The 25,391-nt window shown below is 52.5% G+C and overlaps 1 protein-coding gene across 3 annotated transcripts in view; it reads left to right on the forward strand.

Moving 5' to 3' along the window:
* The window catches only part of ZC3H7B (zinc finger CCCH-type containing 7B), a 50,366-nt gene that overhangs the window by 836 nt on the left and 24,139 nt on the right, over nucleotides 1-25,391 (forward strand). For 2 of the 3 annotated variants that reach the window (XM_037006883.2, XM_037006885.2), the window contains exons 2-7: nucleotides 17,594-17,652; nucleotides 20,193-20,226; nucleotides 20,358-20,555; nucleotides 21,491-21,649; nucleotides 23,989-24,069; nucleotides 24,820-24,876. In XM_037006883.2, the coding sequence (XP_036862778.1) occupies nucleotides 17,600-17,652; nucleotides 20,193-20,226; nucleotides 20,358-20,555; nucleotides 21,491-21,649; nucleotides 23,989-24,069; nucleotides 24,820-24,876 (582 nt within the window). In that variant the 5' untranslated portion in view covers nucleotides 17,594-17,599. The remainder of the gene's footprint in view (nucleotides 1-17,593; nucleotides 17,653-20,192; nucleotides 20,227-20,357; nucleotides 20,556-21,490; nucleotides 21,650-23,988; nucleotides 24,070-24,819; nucleotides 24,877-25,391) is intronic. The other variant, XM_073213925.1, reaches the window with a different exon arrangement.

Raw genomic sequence — 25,391 nt, forward strand, 5'->3', positions numbered from 1 at the left:
CTCCAGGAGTTGGAGGAACCGCAGCGGGGCCGAGAACCTCGGCCGCCGCCGGGCCTCCCTTGCCGGCTGCGGCAGCCACGCGAGGCCGGGGATCCGGGGCCTGTAGCCCGGCCCCAGGGGAAGGGCTGCAGGAAAGGGGGGCGCGGTCTGGGCAGGGGGTCTTTTCCGGCCGCACCATCAGTGCCTGAGCTCCGAGGCCCGCGAGGGCCCCGTCGTGGGGCCGGGAGAGCGCGGGGGCTGCGGGGAACAGCTCCAGTGCGTGGGGGACATCCCCCAGGGATGGGTGCCCCGGACCCGCCGAGCCGGCCTCGGACTCCTCTCCCGCTCCTAGCTGGTCTCAGGGGCCCCTTGGGGCCTGTTCTTCCCGTCCCCCTTTTCCTCTTAAGATCTGTGTGTCTCCGGGTGTTCATAAGGTGCGCGGTTTGGGGGTCTTCCACAGAAACAAAGCAGTTTTCCCAAGGGGAAAAAAAATCACGTAGAAACGATTCTGATAGACCCTGATGGCTGCGGTGCCAACATGGCATTAATGAAGAAGGGCCCGGAACGGGGGAGGGGCGACCGAGGCCGGGGAGTCTGGGGGTCGGGCCGGAGGGGTTACCCGGGTCCACAGCAGCTCTGTCAGGGGCTTCATTTCTCTGGGGTTGCTCATCGGGACTTTGGTTCCTCGGTACAAGACTTTGAATCCCAGATTCTTACCGTTTTCCTTTGCGCCTGCAATTCATAGTCTTACGAAAACAGCAGAATGCAGATCCTTGAATTTTCACACAAATGGTATAATTATAGTACAGTTAGCAAGTGTTGGACACAAAATTCCAGTGGAATCTTTAGTTCTACTACCAAGACTCCTCCTCCCTTCTCCACATACAACCATCCCCGCAGTGGTCTTGCCCTTCCCATAGAAACTGGACTGCAGGTTAGAAATGAAGCCCAGCAGAAACGCAGTTGGTGCCTGTTAAGCTGGGAAGGAGAAACCTGTGTCCAGGAGGCATGAGAACCGAGGCAGGGGAGAGATTTTGTGGCCCCGGAGCTGGGACGAGCTTGCGCTTCACAGATGCTGTGAATTCAAGGCTGCTGGCTTTTTGTTTAGGATGGGCAGTTAGGAGTGTGGGTTTGAATGGATTAATGGGGGTCAGAGGCTCTAGTCTCTTGAATCTAGGTATAGGAAGGTTGAGGCATCAGTATATTTGGATTTGAGAATCTGAAAATAATAATACCTTAAATAGCACTGTTTAGTTTATAACAAAAAGGCTTTCACATATGCTGGCTCATCTGTCCGCCATAGCAACCGTGTCAGGTAGACATTTTTCCATCCTCATTTTCCAGATGAGAAACCTGAGGTTTAGAAAACTGAATGCGTCCCTGGAAAGTCACATAGCGGAGCGAGGATGCCCGCCTGGTTTCTGACTCCATCACTGGGGCCTTTCCCAGAGTCCTGAGCCGCGTTAGCGAGGTACCGCCCAAGTACATCTTGTGAGAATGGCGAGATGCTGGAGGGCCCGCGAGGGGTTGAGTTTGTCACTTAGAGTCTGGCTGGGAAGAGAAAGTTAACTCTAGTGAACCAAAAAGAGAAGAAGGAAATGCCGGATACTGGGGTCAATGCCGTGGGAGTGGAGAGAAGAGAGCACCCTCAGGGTTACCTGGAAAAGTTAGAGCGGGCTTGCTCCCGGAAGCAGGTCTTCAACTTGAAATAATGGGGAGGCTTGCGGGTAGAGAAGAGGAAGGGATTTCCTGTGCTTACCACCATGGCTTCTCTGCTCAGAGCAAGACCTTCTGGTGTACATTCTTTCTCTTCTTACAGCGCCTCCATGAGGGGTGGACATTCTTATCTCCATTTCACAGTTGAAGAAACTGAGGAACACATGATTTATGTGGCTGGCCCAAAGTTACCCAGCTGGATTTGAACCCAGGCCTGTGTGACTGTTGCATGTGCTTTGTCAGAACCGGTGTCAGAATTGGACCATCTCCTGCTCAAATATGTAGACGTGAACAGAGACCAGGACGGTCTGATTTGGCAAATGCAACGGGGATGGAGGCTTAAACTGAGGTCAGCAGGTCCCCCAAGGCCGGGAGTTTTACTGTGCTAGCGCTATGTACCAGGGCCTCCAGGGCTGGCCCAGGGAATCTATCTATGCTCAGGAGATTCTGGGAGTGTGCCTGGAGAAAGGCGGAATGGTGGTGGAGGGAGGGCCGGACCCTGAGGGTAGAGATCACAGTTCAGTGCCTGGCGACACCTTGGAGGAGATAGTAGCTTGGAAAGGAGAAAGGGTAATGACCTGAGTTTCCAAGGGCAGGAACTGGATCTGAGTCACCCCCTGTGCCCCAGGCCCCAGTGCAGGTGCCAGGAGAATGCACTCAGCCATTGTGTATCATATTGAATAATGCCCCAGTTCCAAGAAGGTTTATTTTGCCTCGGGGTGGAAGGTCTTCCTAGAAGTGCCATTGGAACATTTGAAAGACGGGCAAGAAAAGCCAGAGAAAGGGGATTCTGAGAAAAGGCACCATGGCGGAGAAGCCAGGGCCGCTGTAAGGAAGGCATAGGCAGGCCGCCCGGAACAGCCGCGATACAGGGGCAGGTGTGCATTCAGGTTGAAGTTAGGCTCTGCCGTCATGGCTCCTTGGGTTCCCTGGGCCCCAGTTTCCCTTTGTGAAAACAAGCCCTGAGATTTCACGTTTGATGGTAACTCGTGGGAGAAGCCCAGTGTCTGCAGCTCAGGACAGCAGACTCAGATAAAAAGGACTAGAAGGGCTTTAGAATTTTAATAATCTAAATCCAGCAATAAAATTACCTAGTGGCTGAGCCCTGTTGCGAATGCTTTCTCCTGGATTAGTTTATTTAATCTTAATAACAGCCCTATAGGTAGCCGTGATATTCATCCCCATCTTACAGATGAAGAAACTGTGGCCCAGAGAAGTCAGGTGCACTGTGTAAGTGGCAGAGTGGGAGAGCAAAGCTGGGCAGTCTGGAGTCTGGCTCTTGGGTTGGCCCAGCCTGGGCCCAGGTGTGGCTGGGCAGGAGAGAGAGGAATAACCGATGGGCCTGCAGTGGAAACTTCAGAAGCAGAAGCAGTTGTCCTCTGAGGAAGCCTGGTCGCAACCCGAAGCTGGAGCCTGGGCCCAGCTGATGAAGTGACTGCTGTGTGTCAGTTTGCAGGGGCCTCCACAGAAGCCAGGGCCTTTCATCACATTTAATGGCTCATAGAAAACAGGCCCATTTTCCTTACTCTGTCATCACCAGCTATGGAGCTCCTTCCCGCCTTATTTATTTCTTCTAGTAAGTCTGTTTCTTGTAAGTGCCCTGATGGCTTCTGCAGGTGTGTTAAGCGCCGTTTCACCATCAGCTTGGGGCCTGGAGGGAACGAGCAGCCGCATTTCTGCATTCAGAACCCGTCTGTAGGCAACCTCAGCTCTGCAGCTCCCAAGCCCTGAATCCGAGGCTGAGACATGCACCCAATGGTAACAGTAACAATGGCGATGGCAGCCACTGCTTGTGCCGGCTCTTTGCTTGGAACTTTCTGGGCCTTCTCCTACTGAATCTGCTTAGCAACTCTTGGAGGTGGGAGTGATTATTAGCAGCCCCTTTTGCAGAAGAGGGGACTGAGGTGCCACGATCACCTGGCTGTGGCAGCACAGGGCCAGGGAGCCCAGTATGGTAAACTGAGTCCAAGCTCTCCGCTGCCATGTGGGAGAGATGCCTTCAAGTTATTTCAGTTCCCATGAAGCTTTCTCCTTACCTGTCTGGAAAGCCTATTTATCTAACATTTGTGTCATGCTTTTGCCCATTATCTGTCATGAATCCTCATGATAGTCCTTCAAGTTAGAAGATGTCCCTGTTTTTCAGAAGAAAACTGAGGAGTCACGCACCAGCTCTTCCTGCCCTGTCTGCACGTGACTCAGAAAGGGAGTGGGGTGTCATGTTCCCTGAGACCAGGAGCCATGCCTTCTGAAGTGCTGGGGTCATCCAGCAAGTATCCATTGAGCACTTCCTGTCAGGCCTACAGGGGAGGTCAAGGCTGTGACCCTTCTGGGGTTTTCAGAGGTTCATCTGCGCTCTTGTTCTCCAGAGCATTCCATGTGTGATGCCCTGTCCCTCTGCGGGCAGTGGAATGCAGAGCATGGAGTCCAAAGTCCTGACTTTCATTCCCAGCACCAGCACAAACCAGCTGCATGATCTGGGGTGTAATCATTATGTCAGTCTTGGCCTCAGTCTCCTGTTCTATGAAATGGCCTTGCTGATTCAGTCCCATCTACCTAGGGTTTGCTGTGAGACTCAAATGAAGGAGCTCTGAATGATATAAAGATTGGGTGTGAAGGCATGGTTATGGTTGCTGTGAGCATTTAAAAACCTCCAGAATGTTCCTGAGTCTTCTCCACAGCCCACCTTGATCCAGGGCTGGACTTCTGCAGGAGCCTCCTAACTAATTGCCCAGCTTCCCCTCTTGCCATCCACCATCCTCAATGCTGCAGCCAAAGAGATCTTCTCTAGATTTAAATGAGACCCTGTCACTCCTCTGCTGAAAATGCTCTAGTGGTTTCCTGACACACAGAACATAGCTCTGGCTCTCCATCATGGCCAGCGAGTAGCTCTCAGAGCAGCCTCAGTACCTTGTGTTCGACTTGGCCTGCCCTCACTCCAGTGCAGCAGTCACGTGAGCCTTCTGTCTTTTCCATGGACATGCCGATGCGTTGCTTCTGCCACACCCTCTGCTGGTGCTCTTTTACCTGCCTCCCGTGCTCCCAGGGCTGACTCCTTCTCTCTCTTAAATGCTGCCTCTTGGGAAGGACCTTCCCTACGCTCCCAGCCCACACCCCTTTCCTCCCACGCTCCCTACCACGTTCCTGTTTTAGTTTCTTTCTAACTCTTACCTGTGTCTACTTGCCTTGTGCATTTACCACTGACCTGTTTGTCTTCCCAGGGCTGGACCACAAGCTCCTTAAGGCCAGGGACTTTATTAACCTTGTTCCCCCAGGATGTGGTAGAGCCCCTGGCACATAAAAGTGTTCTGTGGTTATTTGATGAATAAATAAATAATAGTGGCAGGATGGTCCAGAACAGCCCTTGTCAAAAAAGAGTGGCCTAGGCAGAAGCTGCAAAGGAATTGGTGTTGACTGAAAAGTACTTACAGGGCAATTTTATTAAGTTACCAAGTACTTTTTTTTGCCATGTTGCCCAGTTCAGCAGAAACACAAATTTCTGACCTCCTGGGTGGAGGGTGGTAGGGGAAATACTATGTAGATCTGCAAAGTAATCTTGCAAGGTGGGTGTCTTTAGCTTCATCTCGCAAATGACACAAGAGGCTCAGAGAGTTGCCCTGAGAACTAATGCAGACAGTGCTAGGGTTAGAACCCAGGTCTGGCAGACTGCACAGCTTGGGGCTCTTGGCACTGCCCCAGCCTGCCTCCCTGCCCTCAGCCAGTGAAGCAGGCAAAGCAGCCCATGAAACTCCCAAGTTGCCTGGGTGGTATGACCACAAGGATTTCTGAGCTCCTGTGAACTTCTCAATTGCTCAAAAGAGAGAAAGCAAGATTCCACAATGGTGAGCGGTCGTTATAAGCTATGGAACTCCGGGTGATTTCTGTTTTTTGACTATAATTCCCAAGGACTTTGCAGTGAGCTTCTGTAACTTTTCTATTTTAAAAAAAAGTTACATTTAACTGTCTTCCTTTAGCATCATAGCTCGTGGGTGGTGGTGGAGAAGCTGGAGCCCGGGCAGACAGACAGGTGGGTTTGAACCCTTCCTGTGCAGTTCTTTCCCCGGCTCGTTGGGAGTGGACGACCAGATGAAGAGAAGTAGAAGCCCTCTGTAAGCAGAACGCTGCTGCCAGGAGGGGCTTAGGTGTCGCTGCCAACTCTTAGTTGGGCTTAGGTATGGCAGTTGGGGAGAGGCTTGGGGGAACTCTCCTGAACTTTGGTTTCTGTTCAGGGTGGCCTGTTAAAAGAAAACGAACCGCAGGTTGCTTAGCCTGTGGGCCTCCCGTTCCCCTTCATTCCCCGGCAGGTGGTTCCTGGTGGAGCCATGGCAGCACCAGAACCTCCAGCGCCCCCTGCCACCCCCAGCAGCCGTGTGGCCTTGGACAGGCCAGGTCCTTGGACGGGCCCTCCACATCTTCTTTTTGGAAAAGGTTTGACTTTTTCCAAGCCTCACTTTTCTGTGGAAAGTGGGAATAATAACACCTACCTTTGAGATTATTGTAGGGATAAAGAACATCATTCCTTGGACCAAGGCTCCTGAATCATCCCTGCACTACAGAGCCATCCTGCAGGCAGCCCGGGGAAGCCCACAAACGCCCTCTCAGAGTACTGCTTCTCAGTGCAGAAAGTAAAACACACAGGATTACAAAATAAACCAATTTTCTTGAACTACAGCGGGGCTTTTTATCAATGCACTGAAAAACAAGATCTCTCCATGAGTCTAATATAACTACCGTAATTTTAAAGTCGTGATGAGCGTGAACTATATTTTGTTATGTCTCCAGTAGCAGAAATGTAATGGAACGAAAGCTTGTGATTTCTAGCACAGACACTACTGTGGTATATTGCCTGCATTGTTGCTGAAGGGAATGCTAAATATCAGGTAGGGGTTAGTGAAAAAAAACTTATAAATGTTTTCCCTTCCAAGTTCATGGAGCCCATGAATTCTCTCTGCAGGCCCCAGGTTCAAAACTCCTCTGCCGTAGAAGGTGCTTGACACACAGCAGGTAATCTCCAAACAAGAGCCTAGACACCCTCTGAGGTCCTTGGAGAGAGGAACCTCGTGTGGCTAGACAGGGCGTCTAAGGACAGTGGGGAAGGAATAAATCAGACCTGGACATTGGGGACAGCGAAACTGACCGTTGCCTAGTCTCTGAGTAAGCCATCCAGGGCTGAATCAGGAGAAGTGCCCGGCATCTTTGGAGATGATGTAACCACAGGTAGTGAGGTGCGTGTGGCATGTCTGCAGTCCGCAGTGACTGCTGCTCCTTCATGAGACTAGGCAGGTGAGGGCCAGGCACAGAGCATGGATGAGGATGGTGGCAGCCTGCAGGGGTTGGGGAGATGACAGTGTGTGGACTCCACAGAGTCCAGTGACCAGGGTTCACATTCAGCTCCGGCACTTGCTAATTGTAACCCTGGCAGGTTGCTTCACCTCTTTGTGCCTGATTTCCTCACCTGTAAAGTGGGGGCTTTGTGAGGATTAACTGTTACATTTAAAGGTCTTAGAACAATATCTGGTAGGAGAAAGTGCTTAACAAAGATGACTGAAATCAGCATCTTCACTGTTTCTCTACGATTTGTGAGCCTTAGAGTTGGCTTCTGAGCACTGTTTCTCTGGGCTGCCCAGAAAGCAATCAGATGTAGCTTCTTCCTTCAAAGTGCTCAGAGTTTAGGGAGAGGTTGGGACATAAGCACACAATTGGGGTTTGGTGCTGGGGTTGGCTCGAAAGGCTTCCTGGTAGAGGAGCCACCTTAGCTGAGCTTTCAAGAAGCACTGGGCACTGGAAGGAAGCAGTGGGCATGAAAGTTGTTCCAGACTGAGTGGGCAGCGTGAAAGGGAAGCTGACATTACCTGAAAGTGACATTCCAGGCCAGGTCACCGTCTGGGGGGGTGGCCAGGCGCATCCTCCGGCACTGTGTGCCTGTGGTGAGCAGCTTGGCCTTTGTCTCCCTGGTAGTGGGTGTCATGGAAGATTTTGTTTTTTAACTAATTTTTATTCACAGGAAGTTGCAAAAATAGTGCAAAGAGGTCATTACCCAGCTTCCCCCTGATGGTGATATATGTCTGTTGTGCATTATCAAAACTACAGACCACAGGGCTTACTCAGGTTTCACCACTTCTAAAACCTGCATTCACTGGCGTACCTGTGAATGCTTCTGATCAGTGGGATGACATGGACATGTGTGTTAGACAGATATCCTTGACCACCAAATGGCAGCAGATTGGAGGGGGCTTGTGGGAGGCTGTTGGCAAGAGAAGATGAGGGCCTGAGAGACAGCCGTGGTTGTGGAGATGTCGGGAGGAGCTGCAGAGTGGAGAAATGTTTCAGTGGTAAAGGTGGAAGGCGGTGAAGGTTGTTGAGAATAGGAGGGCAATCAGAGCTATGACCAGAACTTAGAAAAAATGGAGGAGCAGCAGGTTTAGGGGAGAAGCTCCCGAATGAAGTTGAATGTGTTGATTGGAGGAGCACCCATCCCAGCTGGAATGGGCACTAGGGAGGACTTTCTGGACACAGCCATCCAAGCTGGATCTTAAAGGATGAATAGGAGTTGGCTAGGTGTATGTGGTGGGGAGGGCATTCCACGTAGAGGGCCCAGGATTAAGAAAAGCATGGAGATCATAAACAGCCAGAGTGTTGGACATCCAGGTAGCACTGCCCAGAAGGTAAGAAACATGAATCGGCAATATTGGGGAGAGGGTCTGCCTGGCGGGAGGAACAGCCCTGTGAGTCATCAGCATGACTCATGAGCTCGTGAAATGCAAGAGATACGGAGAGCGTGTAGAGTGAGGCGAGCAGGAGCGCTGTTCCTTACATGGAAGCTCAGGTGCATTGATTACGGGACCTGGGCAAAGAAAGAGGAGCCCCTGAAAAATGGATCAGGAACCATCAGGGAGGGTAAGAGGACCAGGCAGATGCAGCTGAGTCCCAGAATATGCTGGGGAGGAACTGCTGCCCTCTACTGGACCCAGCAGGGAGGAGGTGCCTGGGATGGGGAGGACACCTTCCAGGGAGTTAGGGGGTGGAGTGGGAGATAAGGATATGGAAACGACTCCTTCAGGAAATGTGGCCAAGAAAGAGAAGTGTTTGTGCATTAGCCAGAAGGGCATTTGGGATCAGAAGAGGAATTATTTTGGGAGTGGAGGATCCTTGAGCATGATGACAGACTGAGGGGTCCTGGGATTGGTCTGATTGCTTCATCAGCAACAATAAGGGTGATATGTGTGGGCTCTGGGACCAGGCTGCCAGGATTTGAATCCCAGCTCCACCATGTACCAGCTCTGTGACCCTGGGCAAGATAGTTAACTTCTCTGACTCTGTTTCCTCCTCTGCAAAATGGGATTGATAGCAGTCCCTATCCCATAGGCTGTTCAGGATGTAAGGGTTAAGGAAGTTATTCTGTGTATAGGGGTCATACAGCCATTGGCACATGGTAACCATTCAGCAAATGTTCATATTATTACATGATTATTCTCTTGGTATCAGTTTTCTCCTCAGTTATTTATCAAACACTCACTCACTCATTCATCCTTACCTATGTAATGCCTGGGTTAGATGAGTCAATATTCATTCATCCATTTCTTTTATCACCATTTGTGGAGCACTTGCTCTGTGCCAAGCACAGAGCCAGGCACTGAGATTTCCAAGAGCCCGGTGCAGCCCCTACCTGTTCCAATGGAAGATCTGAGTCTAAAATGTCATCTTCAAACCCTTCTCCAAAGTGGGAAAAAAAGAGTGCTTCCTTCATGGTTCTCAAGTCAATGTTTTGGTCTTTTGTCAGGAAGAACAGCCCTTGGACATTTTGGCAGACCTCCAGCACCAGGTTTAAAACCAAGCTACTGGTTCCCTCTCAGCCCCACCTCTACTCTCAAATCAGTCATCTCATTTTATGTTCTAGATGACAAGGTTAATAGTTGCTCTGCAAAAAAGTCAAACCATGTTGAGGTATGTAAGACAGAAAGGAAGGTTTTCTGTGTCCTGTTATCCTGTGGCAGATCCCAGCCCCCAGAGAGAACTAGTTAAATTGGAGAATATCTTTAACTCCTTGATGTAAACATATATTTGCACACAGATGTGATCACACAACACAAAATGTTCTGGAAACTGCTTATATTTCTCTTTCTCAATCATGTTCAGAGGCATCTCCATGACATGCATGTAGATTCAATATCAGCATTGTATTCCATGGTGTGGGTATATTATAACTTGATTATTTTTCGACATTGAGGTTGCTTCTAGTTTTTCACTCTTAAAAAAATGAATCAGGTACAAATGGAATTGAGTGCTTGTACAAATATTTTGCTAAGTTAAAATCCTTGGAAGTGAAATTTCTGGATCAAAGGGAAAGGACATTTAATCATTTAGAAGGCTTTTGGCTGCAAGGAACAATTCTTACGTAAAAATGGGAGTTTATTATAATTTCATGACGTGAGGCAGAGCAGTTCCAGGGTCAGTTAATTTATTAGGTCAGATTTGGCAACAAACACCTTTGGTCTGTGTTTCTGCTCTGCCATCCCCAGTGTGTTCATTTTTCTTACTACCTTCTGGCACACGGGAGCAGAAAAGGGCATTATTTCTTCTGTTCCATTTCAAGCATGAGAAACCTTGAAATGGAACAGAACCTTTCCCAGAAACTACTTGGCTGACTCCCCCTTCTTTCTCATTGGCCAGGATGGTGTCACATGCCCTTGTGTAAGCCAATTACTGGCAAGTAAAGGGGCCATCATGATTGGCTCTGCCCATGAGTAACTGGGAAAGGAGTAGTGGGGCTGACAGGGAGGAAGCAGGGAAACCCACAGCCCCGGCCTTGCTCCGCCACGCGGCCAGTTGCCTCCCAACAGGTGCGTGCAGTACCTACTGTAAGTGCCCAGTGCACCCTCATCAACCAGGCTCCCTTCTTCCGTTAGTGTCATAGGTGAAAAGTGGCATCTCGTTTTAATATGTGGTTTTTGTATCAGTGAGGTTGAGTATCCTTTCTTAATGATTTGTATTTCCTGTGGATTTCCTATTTTGCCCATCTTTTTAAGTAATTGTAATCGTTATAATACAGTAATACTTGATATTAAATGCTTATTGTGTGGCAGACATCTTATGAACATTCACACCCATGAAATGGATACTAGTAACCCTGTTTTAGTGATGAGGAAAGTGAAATATGCAGAAATTAAGCAACTTGTGCACTTAATAAGGAATAGGTCTTGGATTTGAACCTAGGTGTGCATCTGGGTATGTGAGCACATATTGTGCTGACATGTTGAGGGAATCATTTCCTACTGGTTCCTTAATTCATGGCTGTATTTCTGGGTAGATCCCATTGGAGGCAGGTCCAGTTTTAATTTCCTAAATTATAAGAATGGGACCTAAGAGTTGGGGGGAAGGGACTGCCTGACCTGGTAGTAGGATTCTGGGAAGATCTAGGCCTCAGTTTTCTCCTTGGACATTTTTTCTTTCAAAAGGGTGAGGTTTGTTTGTCCTACATGCCCACTGCTCTTCCACCAAGTGCCCTGAGTCATGCCCAGCCTTCACTGTCGGGGAACTGACCTCCCTCTTCAGCTGCAAACACATGATCTTTTACTCACTGTCTTAGTCTGCTCAGGATGCTATAACAAAACAGTTCTGGAGGCTAGAAGGCTTAGAACAAGGTGAAGGCTGGTTTGGTTTCTGTTGAGCTCTCTTCCTGGCTTGCAGAAGGCCACCTTCTTGCTGTGGCCTCATGTGGCCTCCTCTGTGTACTCATGCCAGGACAGAGAAGAGCTCTCTGGTTTCTCTTCTAATAAAGACACTTAATCCTATCAGATCAGGGCTCCACTCTTATGACCTCATTTAACTTTGCTTACCTCCTTAAATGCCCTATTTCTAATAGTCACATTGGGGGTTAGGGCTACAAGGATATTTTGGGGGCACATTCATTCAGTGTGTTAAGTTCTTCTCCTGTCCCCAGATTCATGTCCTTCTCCTATGCAGAATGCATTCATTCCGTCCCAGCAGCCCAGAAGTCTTAACTCACACAGCATCAACTCTAACGTCTACATTAGAGTCTTAGTCTCATCTAAATAGGGCCTAGGTGAGACTGGAGGGAGATCCTTCCCAGGCAGAGTTCCTCTCCAGCTGTGAGCCTGTGAACCCAGACAAGTGATATGCTTCCAAAATCCAGCAGTGGGACAGGCATAGGATAGACACTCCTGTTCCCAAAAGGATTAGTTGGAAGGAAGAAAGAGGTGATGGGTCCCAAGGAAGTTGAAAATCTATGGGGCAACTTCCATTTGATACTAAGACTTGAGAATCATCTTCTGGGTCTTGATGTTCCTTCTTCCTGGCCTGTTGGGGCCAGCAGCACCCCCTAGGGCTCCACCAGCTGTTCACCCCTGTGGCTCTGGGTAGCCACAGCAGGGCCTGTTGAAAAGGAGGCAGTGGCTCCACCCTTTGAAACTAAGGAGACCGCCCTGATGGGGCTCTGAATCACCTCTGAGGTCACCTTCCCTTTCCTTGAAGGGGAAAGCATGTTTGCAGCCAAATAGCTGCATATCTGGTCCTGTAAGATCTCAGAAATCTGACAGGGTTCCTTCTTTCCACGGCCAGCTTTCTCAGCCCCTTTAGTTCAATCTGGCAGTGTTCCTGCCGGTATAATCCCATCTCTTGGCCTGGCTTCTGCTGATGGCTGATTAGATCCATGGTTCACCCTGTACCAATCTCCTTATCAAATGGTTGTTCAGCCACACCCTTACTGTTCTCTGTAGAACTCAAGAGTTCTCAGTTTTTTTGCAAAATGAATTAGCTGAGAATTTTCCAATTCTTCAAGTTCTGGTACCTTTTGTTTAACGAGTCCGTCTCCCATTCATCTGTCTTCTCTCACATTTTACTTAAACAAGGAGGATCCATGCCACACCTTCCAAACTCTGCTTAGAAACTCTGCTAAATTTCCAGTTTCATCATTTGCAAGTCCCGCCTTCCACAGAACACTAGAACACAATTCAGCCAAGTTCTTTGCCACTTTATAGCAACGATGGCCTTTCCTCCAGTTTCCAATCACCTGTTCTTCATTTTCATCTGAGATCTCTCCGCAGTAGCCTTTAGCATCCATATTTTTGCTTGTTGTCCTTTCCTGGCAACCTAGTTTTCCTAGCGTGCACCTCAGAGCGCTTTTAGCTTCTCCCCACCATCCAGTTCCACAGCCACCTCTGTATTTTCAGGTGTTTGTTGCAGCAGCACCCCACTTCCCAAAATCTGTTAGTCTCCTCAGTCTGCCAGAACAAAGTTTTGGGTCGTAGCCCTGCCTTTATGACCTCATTAAAGCTGCACTACTTAGAGGCCCCACCTCCAAGGTTTAGGGCTTCGACCTGTGGATTTAGGGGGAGGGGATACAAACATTCAGTTCATTACAGCCCCCTATAAACGTCGTCTCAAGAGGAGGGAACCTGCAGAGAAAGGGGAGCCTGGCCCTTTGGACCAAGGCTGCAGGATCACCATGCGTCCCTGAACAACTTTCCGAGCTTCTTGGAGCACTGTTGTTCTGCCTGAAGGGGTTGTAGTGAAACGTAAAAAAAATCTCCTTTATTTAATGACAACTCATTTTCATACAGGGCAAAGCCAGAGACAGAGCTGCCCTTTTGGGTCAGAACCTCCTGTAATTTCCCATCTTACTTAGTTTGGAAGCCACAGTCCTGACTGCACGTACGAGGCCTCAGGTGTGGTCCTCCCCACTAATGCCGCTGACCTTCCCCCTCACCACCCGCCCACTGCCCGCTCGGCCTGTCCACACCGGCCACCTTGCTCTTCCCCAGGTACACCCACCAGTCTCTGCCTCAGGACCTCTGCACTCGCTGTCCCTTCTGCCTGAGCGTTTTTCCCACGTACTCATGTGGCTTGCTCCCTGCCACCATTTAGAGCTCTGTTCAAATGTCAAAAGGACATTGCTGAGTCCCCAGTAAAATCATAGCATCTCATATACAACTAACATAGGAGAGTTTCTCTGTCTCCTTGTTTTTCCTTCACTGTGTGTCTGCAGGCTGCATCACCTTATGTATATATTTGTATCCATCTTCTACCAGAACATATGCTCTAAAAGAGGAGAAACGTCATCTCTGCGCTGTTAATCCCCAAAAGGTCCAGAGCCTGTCCAGTATTCCGGAAGTGCTCGTTGCAGGGCTGACCGGCTCCGCGGAAGCTCCTCAGCCTACCATAACTGCCCCTGTAGTCTGGTTTCCCCACTGCACTGTGAGCCTCTCCAGGGCAGGAATTTGTCTCAAGTGTGGCTGAGTCCCCTGTACCCAGAGCAGGACCTGGCACCATGAAAGTGCCCGCTCCTGTTCAATGCATGAGGGAGGGAGTTGAGTGTGTGACAGTTCACGCAGGGCTACTATCCTGGCAGCCTCTGTGGTTTTTCCCTGCAGGCAGTGTGTGTGATTCTTCACCTCTCTCTCCATCCAGGGGCTGGCACTTAGCGGGTGCTCAGTGCGCCTTCTGTAATGGGCATGGTCAGGCGGGGCCAGACGTAGAGCTGGGCCATGCAGCTGGGGTGGTCTGTGCCACTCCCGTCCCCAGCAGGGGCTGCTGGAGGCACCAGCAGAAGGCGAGGTCAGCACTGTACCTGGTGCGTGGATGGCGCCCAGGGAGCATGGTGTCCTTGCCCTGCTGCCACCTGACCCTCCGGCTTCCCCTCATGAGCCAGGCCTATCAGCCAACCTCTGCAGCCTGAAGGTAGGTGGGCCTGGGCTTCTCCATCATCATGGCTGTGCAGATTATGAGGTACCACAAGAATTAGGGGGTTCAGGACAGGCTCAGTGGTGTGCTTCTGAGCAGGTGTCCTGTCAGGAATGCCCCTTCTCTCCTATTCTAGTTGTCATCCTCCTTCACATCCAGCCCAGGAGCCACCTCCTGCAGAGCCTTCCCTGGCCTCCCCGGTGGACCCACCTCTCCTTCCTTTCCCAGGCCCTTTGCACCCGCAAGCTAGCCTGTCCCACCTTGGTGGCTCCTGGTGGTGTACCTGTCTTTCCTTCCCACTGGACCAGGAGTTCTTGGAGGGCAGGACTGTGCTGAGGCACCCCCATGCCCAGCACTATGCCTAGTCCCAAGTAGGAAGGTTGTAAATGTTGGTTGGACTGAATTAAATCCTCCTTTTCCATGTCTGTCTGTGCCCTTGGTTCAGAGGAGGCCAACTTGCCAGTGTGGTTGGATGAGTCAGAAAATCTTCCCGAAGGACCAGTGGTGTAGGTTCCTTCCCTCTGCATCCTGGGCTCCAAGAAGGTCTGGGCCTTTGACTTGGTGTTACTGTGTATTACTATGAATTTTAACAATAGTTACATATACGCTCACTGGGGCATCCCTCATTCACGGCCGATAGTGCATATCAGCACTCTTTCTTTAAAGTGCCCAGCCTTTGGGGCAGCCCCAACCAGCCTCTGCCAGCCTGGCAGCATTGCTCTGTGCACTGGAGTCTGTTTGCCAGCCTTGGGCTGGGGCTTTTACATGCCTCAACATATGCCCAACAGAATGACTCTAGAGTGGCTGATAGTAGACTCTGGGGCAGGAACTTAGGAGAAGCATAATATTTCTGTGGAGCCTTCTCCCCAGATCACCCCACATCTGCCATCTCGGGGGCCTGAGCCTTCATGGACACCAGGCACAGGCTCAGGTGCCTGGGAAGGTGGCCAAGTAGTTCCACCCCTGCTATGCCCTTGAGGAAGGGGAGCAGCAGTGTCTTTATTGACCCCCGGTCAGTGATTCCAGGCCTGGCCCCCACTTGCTGTCTGCAGGCGTTGTGACCTCTCAGAGCCTCACTTTCCCTGTCTCTCAAATGTGGGGCCCAGCCCAGCCCCCAGGGTCATCACTCAGGATCAGACAAAACGTGGAGGAGGACAGTGATTTCCTGAACCATCCCATGCAGACTCCCCTTCCTGACACCGAGGAGCCAATGCCTGTTCACTCTTCAAAGCCCAATGAAAATCCCACCCACTTTGAGGAATTTCCACTTTCTTTGTGCCTCATCCCAGCCTATGTTTGCCCCAGAAATTGAGTTTGGGGTTGAGCCGCAGGGATATTCTTTCCATGTCTCTAACTAGGTTGTGAGACCTGGGTGGGTTGGGCACTTGAACCTTTTCGTCTGTGTGTAACAGGCATATAGCAGATGTTGAACTGAATGCCCAGCATATGAATTCTGATCCAATAGCCACCATTTGTCTGCTATGTGCCAGCACCTGAGCTGAAAGCATCCTCTGTGGGAACGTCAGTGGGCGCAACATGTGATGTGCGTGCAGCGCGGGGAGCCGCAGCCCGGGGAGAAGGGTTTTAGTGGTCAGGGAGGCGGAGGCAGGCCAGGGACTGTGTGGGGAGCCTTCTTACTGTCTGGAGCAGAGAATGCTTTTTCCTCAGCAACAAATTCAGACTTCTTGGGAATTACCACTTGGGCTGGTTATGGGCAATGTTTGTTTCTGTTGAGTCTGCTCAGACCTCAGGGCCGAGGGGGCAGGCTGCGGTTTCCGGAGAGACCTGGAGTTGGGTGTGGGTGTGAGGATGATGAGAGCTTGTTCCACAGACAGGAAAGCTGGGAACAGAAAGACTGACCCAGAGGCCTGCTCGGCAAGGCATGGGCAGCCCAGGGCTGTCGCTGGGAGTTCTTTGTGAGCATGAAGAACAGCGCTGGAGACACATATTCCCAAGGTTTGGGGACTGTTGCTCTGCGCCAGGCGCTCCACACGAGTCATCCATCTCCTAAACCTTCACGACAGCCGGTGTGGCAGGCGCAAAGTCCCACAGCAAGGGTAAAGCGGGCATCCACACCAGGTCCACCCGAGTGCAGAGCCCTGACCCAGGGCCCCGGCAGGGCGAGCAGATGGATGGTGGGCACGTGCCAGTGGTCCTGGCCCTGGCCGAGATGAGGATCTGGGGTGAAGAGTGCTCTTCTGGGGACCCGAAGACTCAGTGGGGCTTCACTCGTCCCTGGGAAGGACAAGTGGGAGGCGGGAGACCCAGAGAACTGAGCTTCTTGGCTGTACAGACACAGAAAGTGAGGCACACCGAAGCCCAGGGGCCTGCTCCGGCCACATGCTCCTCACAGCTCGGAGGGTGGCGGCGGACGTGGCCTTTGGTCTGACAGAGCCAGGCTCCACTTGTAGGTCAAGCTTCACTTCTTAGTGCCTCGCTTTCCCCATCTGTAAAGTGGGCCTAGTGACCCCTGCCCCTTGTACCTTCCAGGGGGTGAGGATAGGCGGGTGAGCTCAGGTGCAAATAAAGAACAAGAAAGTAAGGAATTGGGGAAAGGACTGATTTGGCACACTGGTCCCTCCCCGGAGTAGCTGGGTATTGTTCGTAGCTTTTTACACCTTGGTGCCAGTGAGGTGGGGAGGATCCACCCCCCAGGCCCACGTCCTGGTCCTCCGCTGGTGCTGTGTGGGAGCCGAGGCACGCGGGAGCCTGCCCCGCAGTCACGGCTGAGGATGTCCACCTTCTGGGCCTTTGCCCGCAGGCTTCTCGTGGTGATCCTATGGCAGGAGGGAATGAGGGCCACCCTGGGGGCCAAGCATAATCATAGCGTCACTTTGCATTTTCTGTCTCTTTCCCTGGACTGAGTTTGATGGTGAAATGAAGTTTTTCCCTTAAACCTGAGGGTGTCCTGTGCAGTACTGGCAGCCCAAGCCATTGTGGGAAAGGCCAAGTGGCCTCCACGTAGCCCCTTGCCCATCATGGGCACCACACAAACTTGGAGTCCAGTGGGATGTGGGTGCGGATGGCAGGTGCTGCCTGGCCTGGCTCAGACGGTCTGTGAAGACCCTGACATGGGTCACTGTCCCCTGTGACTCCCTCCCCATCCGTGAAATAGGAGGAGAGCGGGAGTGGGCAGGTGGGAGTGGGGGCAGCGTGTGGACAGCTCCTCCGGACCGACTGATGGGCTGTGTTCTCCCTCCAGAGACTGATGGAGAGGCAGAGACGGAAAGCGGACATCGAGAAGGGGCTGCAGTTCATTCAGTGAGTGTGCAGGGGCGGGCTGGGCCGCAGTGTGTCCCCCAGAGTGACCCCTGGAGCCTGCACTCATCTCCCCTTGTCCCTTTCCTTGCCAGCTGAGCCTTAGCTCTTCAGGCTCCTGTGTGAGTTGGGGAGCGGGGAGGTGGGGTACACTAGGAAGGGGCTGGCATGGCGAGGCCAGGGGCTAGATCTGAACCCCACCCTTGCACGTGCTCCCTGTCCCTGGTTGCCCTTCGTACTGTCCAGGATACCATTTGACCCTCACCCCCAACACCTGCCTGCGCATCCCCGTGGCTTCTCCTGCTTGCCTGGACACATCTTACAGTGAATCAGCAGTTCCCTCTCATTGAGCTCGTCTGAATCTCAGGCTCCATGCTGGCTGTCACATCCATCTTTTCAGTCGTCACAGCAGTACAAGGTCTCATCTCCACTGTGCCGAGGAGCAAGCCAGGGCCCAGAGAGGTCAAGAAACTTGTTTACAGTAACACAGCTAATTAGTGACAGGATTCTAACCCAGGTCTGGCCGACTCCAAAATCCACTTTTGTTTCCATTATTTGCCCCCCAGAACCTACATACCATGTTTGTTTCTTCATGTTTTTCTTTACACATGAAATATTTTTACCAAGTTGTTTCTCAGGTAGATCCTCAGAGGCTGATTTATCATCAGACTAATGAGGTGTAAGTCAGGACCCCTCGATGGTGCGGGTTCTTTCCGAAGTCCTGGAAGACTCCCTAGCAATTCTCTCATTTGTCTTCTTTTCCTCGGCTAGACCGCCACACAAAACTGCGGTTTGCATCAAATATCCTCATACTAAACTCCCCAGTTTTGTTCGCTCACAAAGACCCGCCTTTCACCACACACCAGGTCTCCTTTCACACACACCCCAGTGTCCGGTTTGCTTGCGCAGAGCTTGTGTTTACGTTACACACACGCGCACACTCTGTCCTCTGCACCTCAGTGACTCTTCCTTGCTCGGGCCAGCCACCCGTGGCCCACCCCACCCCTCACTGCAGGCCCGTCTCTTCCATTTGATTTTGAGGAGGTCCTCACATTTTATTCCAAGGCCAGGCTGGTGAGCAAGGCGAACCTTGCAGATACTGTGTTTTGTAAGAATTCTGTCCTTAACTTAAGCCACTGATTTCTGCAGCGCTGGATGTCTGAGCCCCACAGACCAGGTTCCACATCCCGGTCCCCCACTCCTAGGTGGGCTCCCTCCCTGTGAAGGGAGATAATGCCACTTCCCTCACAGGATCATTGCACTTGGGGTAAATGTTGGCAGTATGTCCTTCCCCTTTCCAAAGGGGAGTTCCAAGAAGGTTTAGCAATAGGACAGCCTCCTGGGAATCCACATGTTGGCCTCCTGAGGGACCCCTTTCAGGAGAACACAGCAGGACCTGCTCCTGGTAAAATTACTGTTTTCTCACAAGCAGACATTTATTAGGCACCTCTGGGCACAGAGCCATAAAGTGAATTGGTCGAGTGGTTGACGCTGCTTGGGTAGGGCCTTAAACACCAGGATGACCTACAGGTGTGACCTTTTGGACAGGGTGTGACTATTGAAGAGGAAGCTGATGCTGGTGGCTGGAGGCCTGCCAGGAGGGTAACATGGGGCTAGGCTGGGCCATAGGGGAAGGAAGGCAGGCCTAGGTCTCTGCTGGTGGAGAGGCAGGTGAGAAGGTGGGGCGGTGAGCCCTCTCACAATCAGGGACACCTCCTCCCACACACAGAGAACCCCCAGCATCTCCTCACCCCTTCTCACTCACTAGCTTAGGCTGCTCTTACTTGTCCAGGTGTTGGCAGCAGCTTTGGGTAACGAAAAGAGCCCCAGCCTGTACTCTGGACCTTGTTCTGATGCTGACCTGCTGTGTGACCTTGGGCAAGTCACGATCTCTCTCTGAGCATCTGTTTTCCCACCTGTGACATGAGGGGCCAGGAGACAGCCCCCAGCTTCCCTTACAGTTCAGCTGTCGAGCCTGATAGATGTGCTATGGTTCTCCCGACTGAAGCATTCTTCCTTGCTGACCTGGCACCGCAGGAGAGGAGAGGATGCCCAAGCCCCCACCTACTGTACTGAGTCTGGCATAAGGGGTTGGGCTCAGTGTGCCTAGCCTGGGCTGCAGTCATGTGTGTTTTACAGGAAGGGATGGGAAGAAGGCAGAGACCCCAAAACTAAGGAGCCTGAGGAGGTTGGTCTGTCCAGGTGCAGTAACTTCCAGAGGACTGGTTTTCTAGGCAGAGGACAGCTGGCTCTGGCTGGTCTGCTCTTTCTCAGCATGTGTACCTGGGAAAGGCCGACTGCCCCATCCTGGGACAAACACAAGGCCTTCCTCCAACTCTTCCACCACAAATGAAGGCCAGTCTGGTGTGATTTAGGGAGAAAAAACTGCTGTCTTCTCACCCAATCCGCAAGGTGGCGTCTGAGGTCTGAGCTGGGGCGGCCCATTCTTGGCACGATCTCCCTGGCTACTGGGGCTTCTGTGAGGCTGGATCCTGGGCTCACCCAGACACCCAGACCTTGTGTTTTTCTCCTTTTCTGGCTAGGTCAACACTACCCCTAAAGCAAGAAGAATATGAGGTGAGTATCAGCTGCCACACTAGGGGAAGGCCAAGGGCAGAGGTGTCTAGGAGGGGGAGGCAGGGGCTGGGTGCCAGGGCTGGGGCTGGATGGAGAAGGGGCTGAGCCCCTCTGTGTCCTGCCCCTGGCAGGCCTTTCTGCTCAAGCTGGTGCAGAACTTGTTTGCTGAAGGCAATGACTTGTTCCGGGAGAAGGACTACAAGCAGGCCCTGGTGCAGTACATGGAGGGGCTGAACGTGGCTGACTACGCTGCCTCTGACCAGGTGGCCCTGCCCCAGGAGCTGCTGTGCAAGCTGCATGTCAACCGGGCCGCCTGCTACTTCACCATGGTGAGTGTGCACCCCACCTTCCTCTCCTCCATTCCCACCCTGCTCACCATTTCCCCAGAAGCCCAGCCAAGCCAGGCCTGTACCCTGTGAGCCCTTGAAGGGCCAGCCTCTCCGCCTCCTCCTCTCGGCACCTTGCCCTCTGTGTCTGGGTTTTCCACCCCAGCTGCACAGCAGACTCACCTGGGAAGCTATTAAAGTATTAACACATAATTTTAAAAAATAGGTTTAAATGATACTGGGCAGGGCAGGAGGGGGAGCGCTAAGCCCTACCCCAGGTGCATTGAGCTAGAAGCTCGGGGTGGTCCAGGTATTGGCAGACACCCGTGGGCAGTCAGGAGGGCTGAGAACCACTCCTTTCTGTCCACCGCCTCTCTCCACAAACCTCAGGCCTCTCCTGCTCCTCTCTTCTGGGCTCCTCCCCTCCCAACACACCCTCAACTGCTCACTTCCTCTGGACTTCCAGTCTCCCCTCCTGTCCTCAAAACTCAGCCAACTCTTCCCTGTCCTACCCACCCACTGATTCATTCTCCAGACCTCATGGGAGGCTCTGCCGTGGGCTCTGTAGAGGGTCCAGGAACACCTCTGCAACCCATAATTGACTGTTCTGGATAAATGAGTCTGCCAGATGCCTGTTCACACTCTGATCTGCACATTGAGCTGCCTTCACGTTTTCACTTCCTCTCAAAGGCACCCTTGTAACCCTCAGCCCACAGGGTCTGAACTGAAGGCTGATATGGAAGTAGACATGTCTGAGCAACCAGGCCCATCCCTGTAATGTTTGAAGGCCCCCTCCAGTGGCCTGCCAGTGCCCAGCTGGACATATGGATGCCCCGAACAGTGTCTGAACGCCCACCAGTGCTCAGTCTAGCTGGGGGCAGCAGGCCTAGGGAGGGTAATGGTCGCTGACCAGCAAGCTGCCTGCTCCTCTCTGGCAGGGCCTGTATGAGAAGGCGCTGGAGGACAGTGAAAAGGCGCTGGGCCTGGACGGCGAAAACATCCGGGCACTGTTCCGCAAGGCGAGAGCCCTCAGTGAGCTGGGGCGCCACAAGGAGGCCTACGAGTGCAGCAGCCGGTGCTCCCTCGCCCTGCCCCACGTGAGTGCGGCCCTGTGTCCCCGCCAGGGACCAGCTCCCAGGCCAGGTCCAAGCTCTCAACTTGGGCCAAGGCACCACATCTTTCTGAGCCTCTTCCAACTCAGCGACGTAGAGCTGCAGATGCTGACAATAACACACAGCTCCGACTGTGTTTCAGACACTGCTAAGACTGTACTGTGGGTATTAACTCATGTAATCCTTGCAACAGCCCTGTGAGGTGGATACTATTATCACCATTTTAAAGATGAGGCAGAGCCTGGAGAGGAAGAAACTTACCCAAGATCACAGCTAGCGGGTGGGAGAGCTCAGATCTGAACCCAGGCAGTCTGGCTGTGGAACAGGCCATCTCAGCTTCTACCGTGTTGCGGTGAGGACTAAACGGGATGTCCCGTGTACCGGCGTCCTGATGGCCAGACTGTCACTAGGTAGGGAGAGACAGCGGGAAATGACCGGTAGAGAGCTCTGCTCGTTCCTGTCCAAGCACAGCTGGGCCCATGCCCTCCTCCCCATTTATTCATCCACTTAACAAGTATTTACTAAGCACCCACACAGTGCCCAGATCTGTGCCCTTCAGAGATGCAGGGTCCACTGGCAGACAAACGGAAAAAGGCCGGGGTCTCGGCCTGCCTCTACGTGATCTACCATTGGTCCCTGGCATCACCTTGGACAAAACACTTCTTTCTGTTCATCCGTTCATGTCTATAAAGTGCCCTGCCTATTTTATCCCTGAAAATAATGGCTGTGTAAGGGCTCAAAGAGAGATGAATTCTGCCCAGGGAATGCAGAAAGGACTCAGGAGTGGTCAGGATCCTGACCCCCTGGGGGAGGTTGGGCTTCATGGAGTTGGAAGAAGCAAGAAGGATTCGCATGGGCAAAACAAGGGGGAGGCCATGTGCACGATGGTCAAGGATGTTGGTGTCAGAGAGCTGGCCCGGGTCAGTTCTAATCTTGGGTCTGCCACCCTCTAGCTGTGTGACCTTGGACATGTGGCTTAGTCTCTCTGAGCCTTGATTTGCAACCCTGTCCAACAGGGGTGATAATGTACCATGGGTCATAAGGCTGTGCTGAGGATGGATTCAGAAAATCATATAAGGCAGTTGGCACAATGGCCAGACATAGTATGTATCAGAGAACATTCACTATTACCATACTGGTCATCATTCCTGATTCTCCAGTTCAGTCTAGTTCACAATTGAGAACCTTACTTAAGACAGAGCCCCGATCACACAACATTTGCTAGCATTCACAGCAGGTCCACATCCACGTCACATGGCCACCCACTCATGGGAGGGCAAGGTGGCCTTTACCCCACTCACTGTATGGGTGAGGAAGCCCGGCCAGTGAGGGCTGGTAGCCAGCCAGAGGACTTGCACTCTGAGTTGGGGAATTCCTCTGTTGTCCAGTCTTTGTGGGCCGATGCTGACTGAGCTCTGCTCCACGCTGGGCACCTGGGATCAGCAATGACTCAGACCCTGGCTCTGGGCTCCAGGAGCTCGGCAGGTTGGAGGTGACAAATGCGCAGGATGTCACAGCATCCCCATTGCCCCTTTGCTGCCCAGACCACAGTCACCCGTTTCTTTGTTTTCTGGTTGGTCTTCCCCACCAGACTGGAGCCTCCATGAGGCCTGGGCCCCTTGGTCTGTTAATGTGGCTTCCCCAGCTCCTGGCTCTGGCCTGGCACAGGGACTTGGAGGGAGAGAGGAGGGCTGGGTGCTGTTACTGGGCACCAGCCACAGGCCGGGCGTGTTGCACACCTCATGTCTTCACTCTTTGGGCCCGTGCACTCTCCACATGTCCTCACATCCAAAGAGTCCAAGACAGTGTTTGGTGAAAAGGCAAATTGTAGGACAACAGGTATAATAGGATCTCACTTATGTGAAGGAGAAAGAGAAAATCCCCATGCAGCAGAACTGAGCCTCCTTGGCAGGCCCACATGCAGGTAAATGAGTTCCTAGGAATGGTGTGGGGAAACGCACGAGCCCCACAGTGCCAGAGGCGGGGTGGGGAGACCCGGGGCGCCCTCTCTGTACATTTCCGCCTTCTACAGCAACACTGCTACTTGCTGAATTCTAGACATAAAAGGATAATATTAAAATCAAAAACAAGAATTACTCCTCCTCCCTCCCCACAATGAAAGGATAAATTCAAGCATGGGCTCCTGGCCCCAGCCCCACCACGCACTAGCTAGGTGACTTGGGCAGCCAGTGTCCCCTCCTGGGGCCTTGCTCCCTGGTCTGTAACATAGGGAAGCAGCAGCCACTTTGAAGGCCACAAGTGTCTGAGCACAGCTGCAGGAACCGGGGCAGCCTAACCCTCCCCCCTGTGTCTTGCCTTCCCAGGATGAAAGTGTAACTCAGCTTGGTCAGGAGCTGGCTCAGAAGCTTGGGCTGCGAGTTCGGAAGGCATATAAGAGGCCCCAGGTAGGTGGGCGCCGAGGGCTGGAGTGGGTGGCGATGGGGAGGTCTAAAGGGAGGACCGGTGTCTTTGGAGGACACGGGAGGGTGGTCAGGGCCAGGGCAGGACAGGGGGGCGGTGGCATGTGATCTTCTTCTCTCTGTTGGCTGAAAGCCCTGAAATGACTTCCAGAACCTTTTGGAAAAGGAAAGAAAAGCCAAAGCTTCCAGCTCACCTCAGGCACCAGCTGTAAAAACCTGTTCCCTCCCTGCCCTGGTTGACTTCAACACCTGGGAGGTGGCCTGAGTTGACACGGGTGTCCTTCAGCCTTATGTTCTCAAATAACCCCCGTGTGGCATGTATTTAAAATGTTGGTGTCTTTTTGGCTCGTTCAGATCCACATTTATTCTTTTGGCACCTGTTGTATGCTGGGAAGCTGCAGGTAGGAAAGGGTATGGCTCGTGGGGATAATTGTACCCACCTCAGAGGGTTCGTGGGAGGATCAAGATGAGGGAATGATTGAGATGCCACCTGGCGCAGTGCTGGCACAGTAAGGGCACATGCACGGAAGTCTTCTGCTCAGGTCATGGTGCAGGAAGAAAACACCTGAATCTGACCCAGACACACAAGGCAGGTACCTGCTGTCAGGGCTGCTCAGGGCCTTGGAGGGCAATGCAGACCCAGCTGCTGGTGTAGGGGCCCCTTTGCTGCCCTGCCTGATGGGACCCTGAGCATCTTTACCTCATCTCTTCTCACCTCTCTCCAATCTCTGGCAGGAACTGGAAACCTTTTCTCTGCTCAGTAACGGCACTATAGCTGGCGTGGCAGATCAGGTAGGAGGGGTGCCAGGACCCCAAGCCTCCTCCCCACCCCCAGTACCCGCCTCATCCATCACGAGAGCTTTGGAGTCACTCTTGGGTATAACTGACTGCAAGCAGCAGGTCCAGGGGCATCAGGCTGAATGGTTGGGCTCGGTGGGTCCTAATCTGCACTGCTGTGAGCCAGCACCTGCCCTGGGAGGAGGCGGTGACTGACAGCCCAGGCCCAGCCAGCCTCATGACAGCCTGGGGACACACGGCACCTCCCCTTGCCAGAGGTGTTTCCTGTGCCCAAAGGGGCAGAGTGGGGACAAGCTGTGCTGCTGTTGCGGGAGTGGCCACTCGGGCGCCAGTGGGGGAGCCTCGCCCACGGCCCCGCAGCCAGGACAAGCCCTAGGCAGCCTGGCCCCCATGTCTGTCTTTCAGCTTTCTTACCCCTGCCCCCTTCCTGCTGCTGTTGCTCTTCCCCACTGACCTTTCTGGCAGGTCAGGCCTCTAGATCTCGAGTGTCCTCCATCCTCCCCACCCTG

The sequence above is a fragment of the Manis javanica genome, chromosome 10, assembly GCF_040802235.1.
Source record: "Manis javanica isolate MJ-LG chromosome 10, MJ_LKY, whole genome shotgun sequence".
In the NCBI taxonomy this organism is placed as follows: Eukaryota; Metazoa; Chordata; class Mammalia; order Pholidota; family Manidae; genus Manis; species Manis javanica.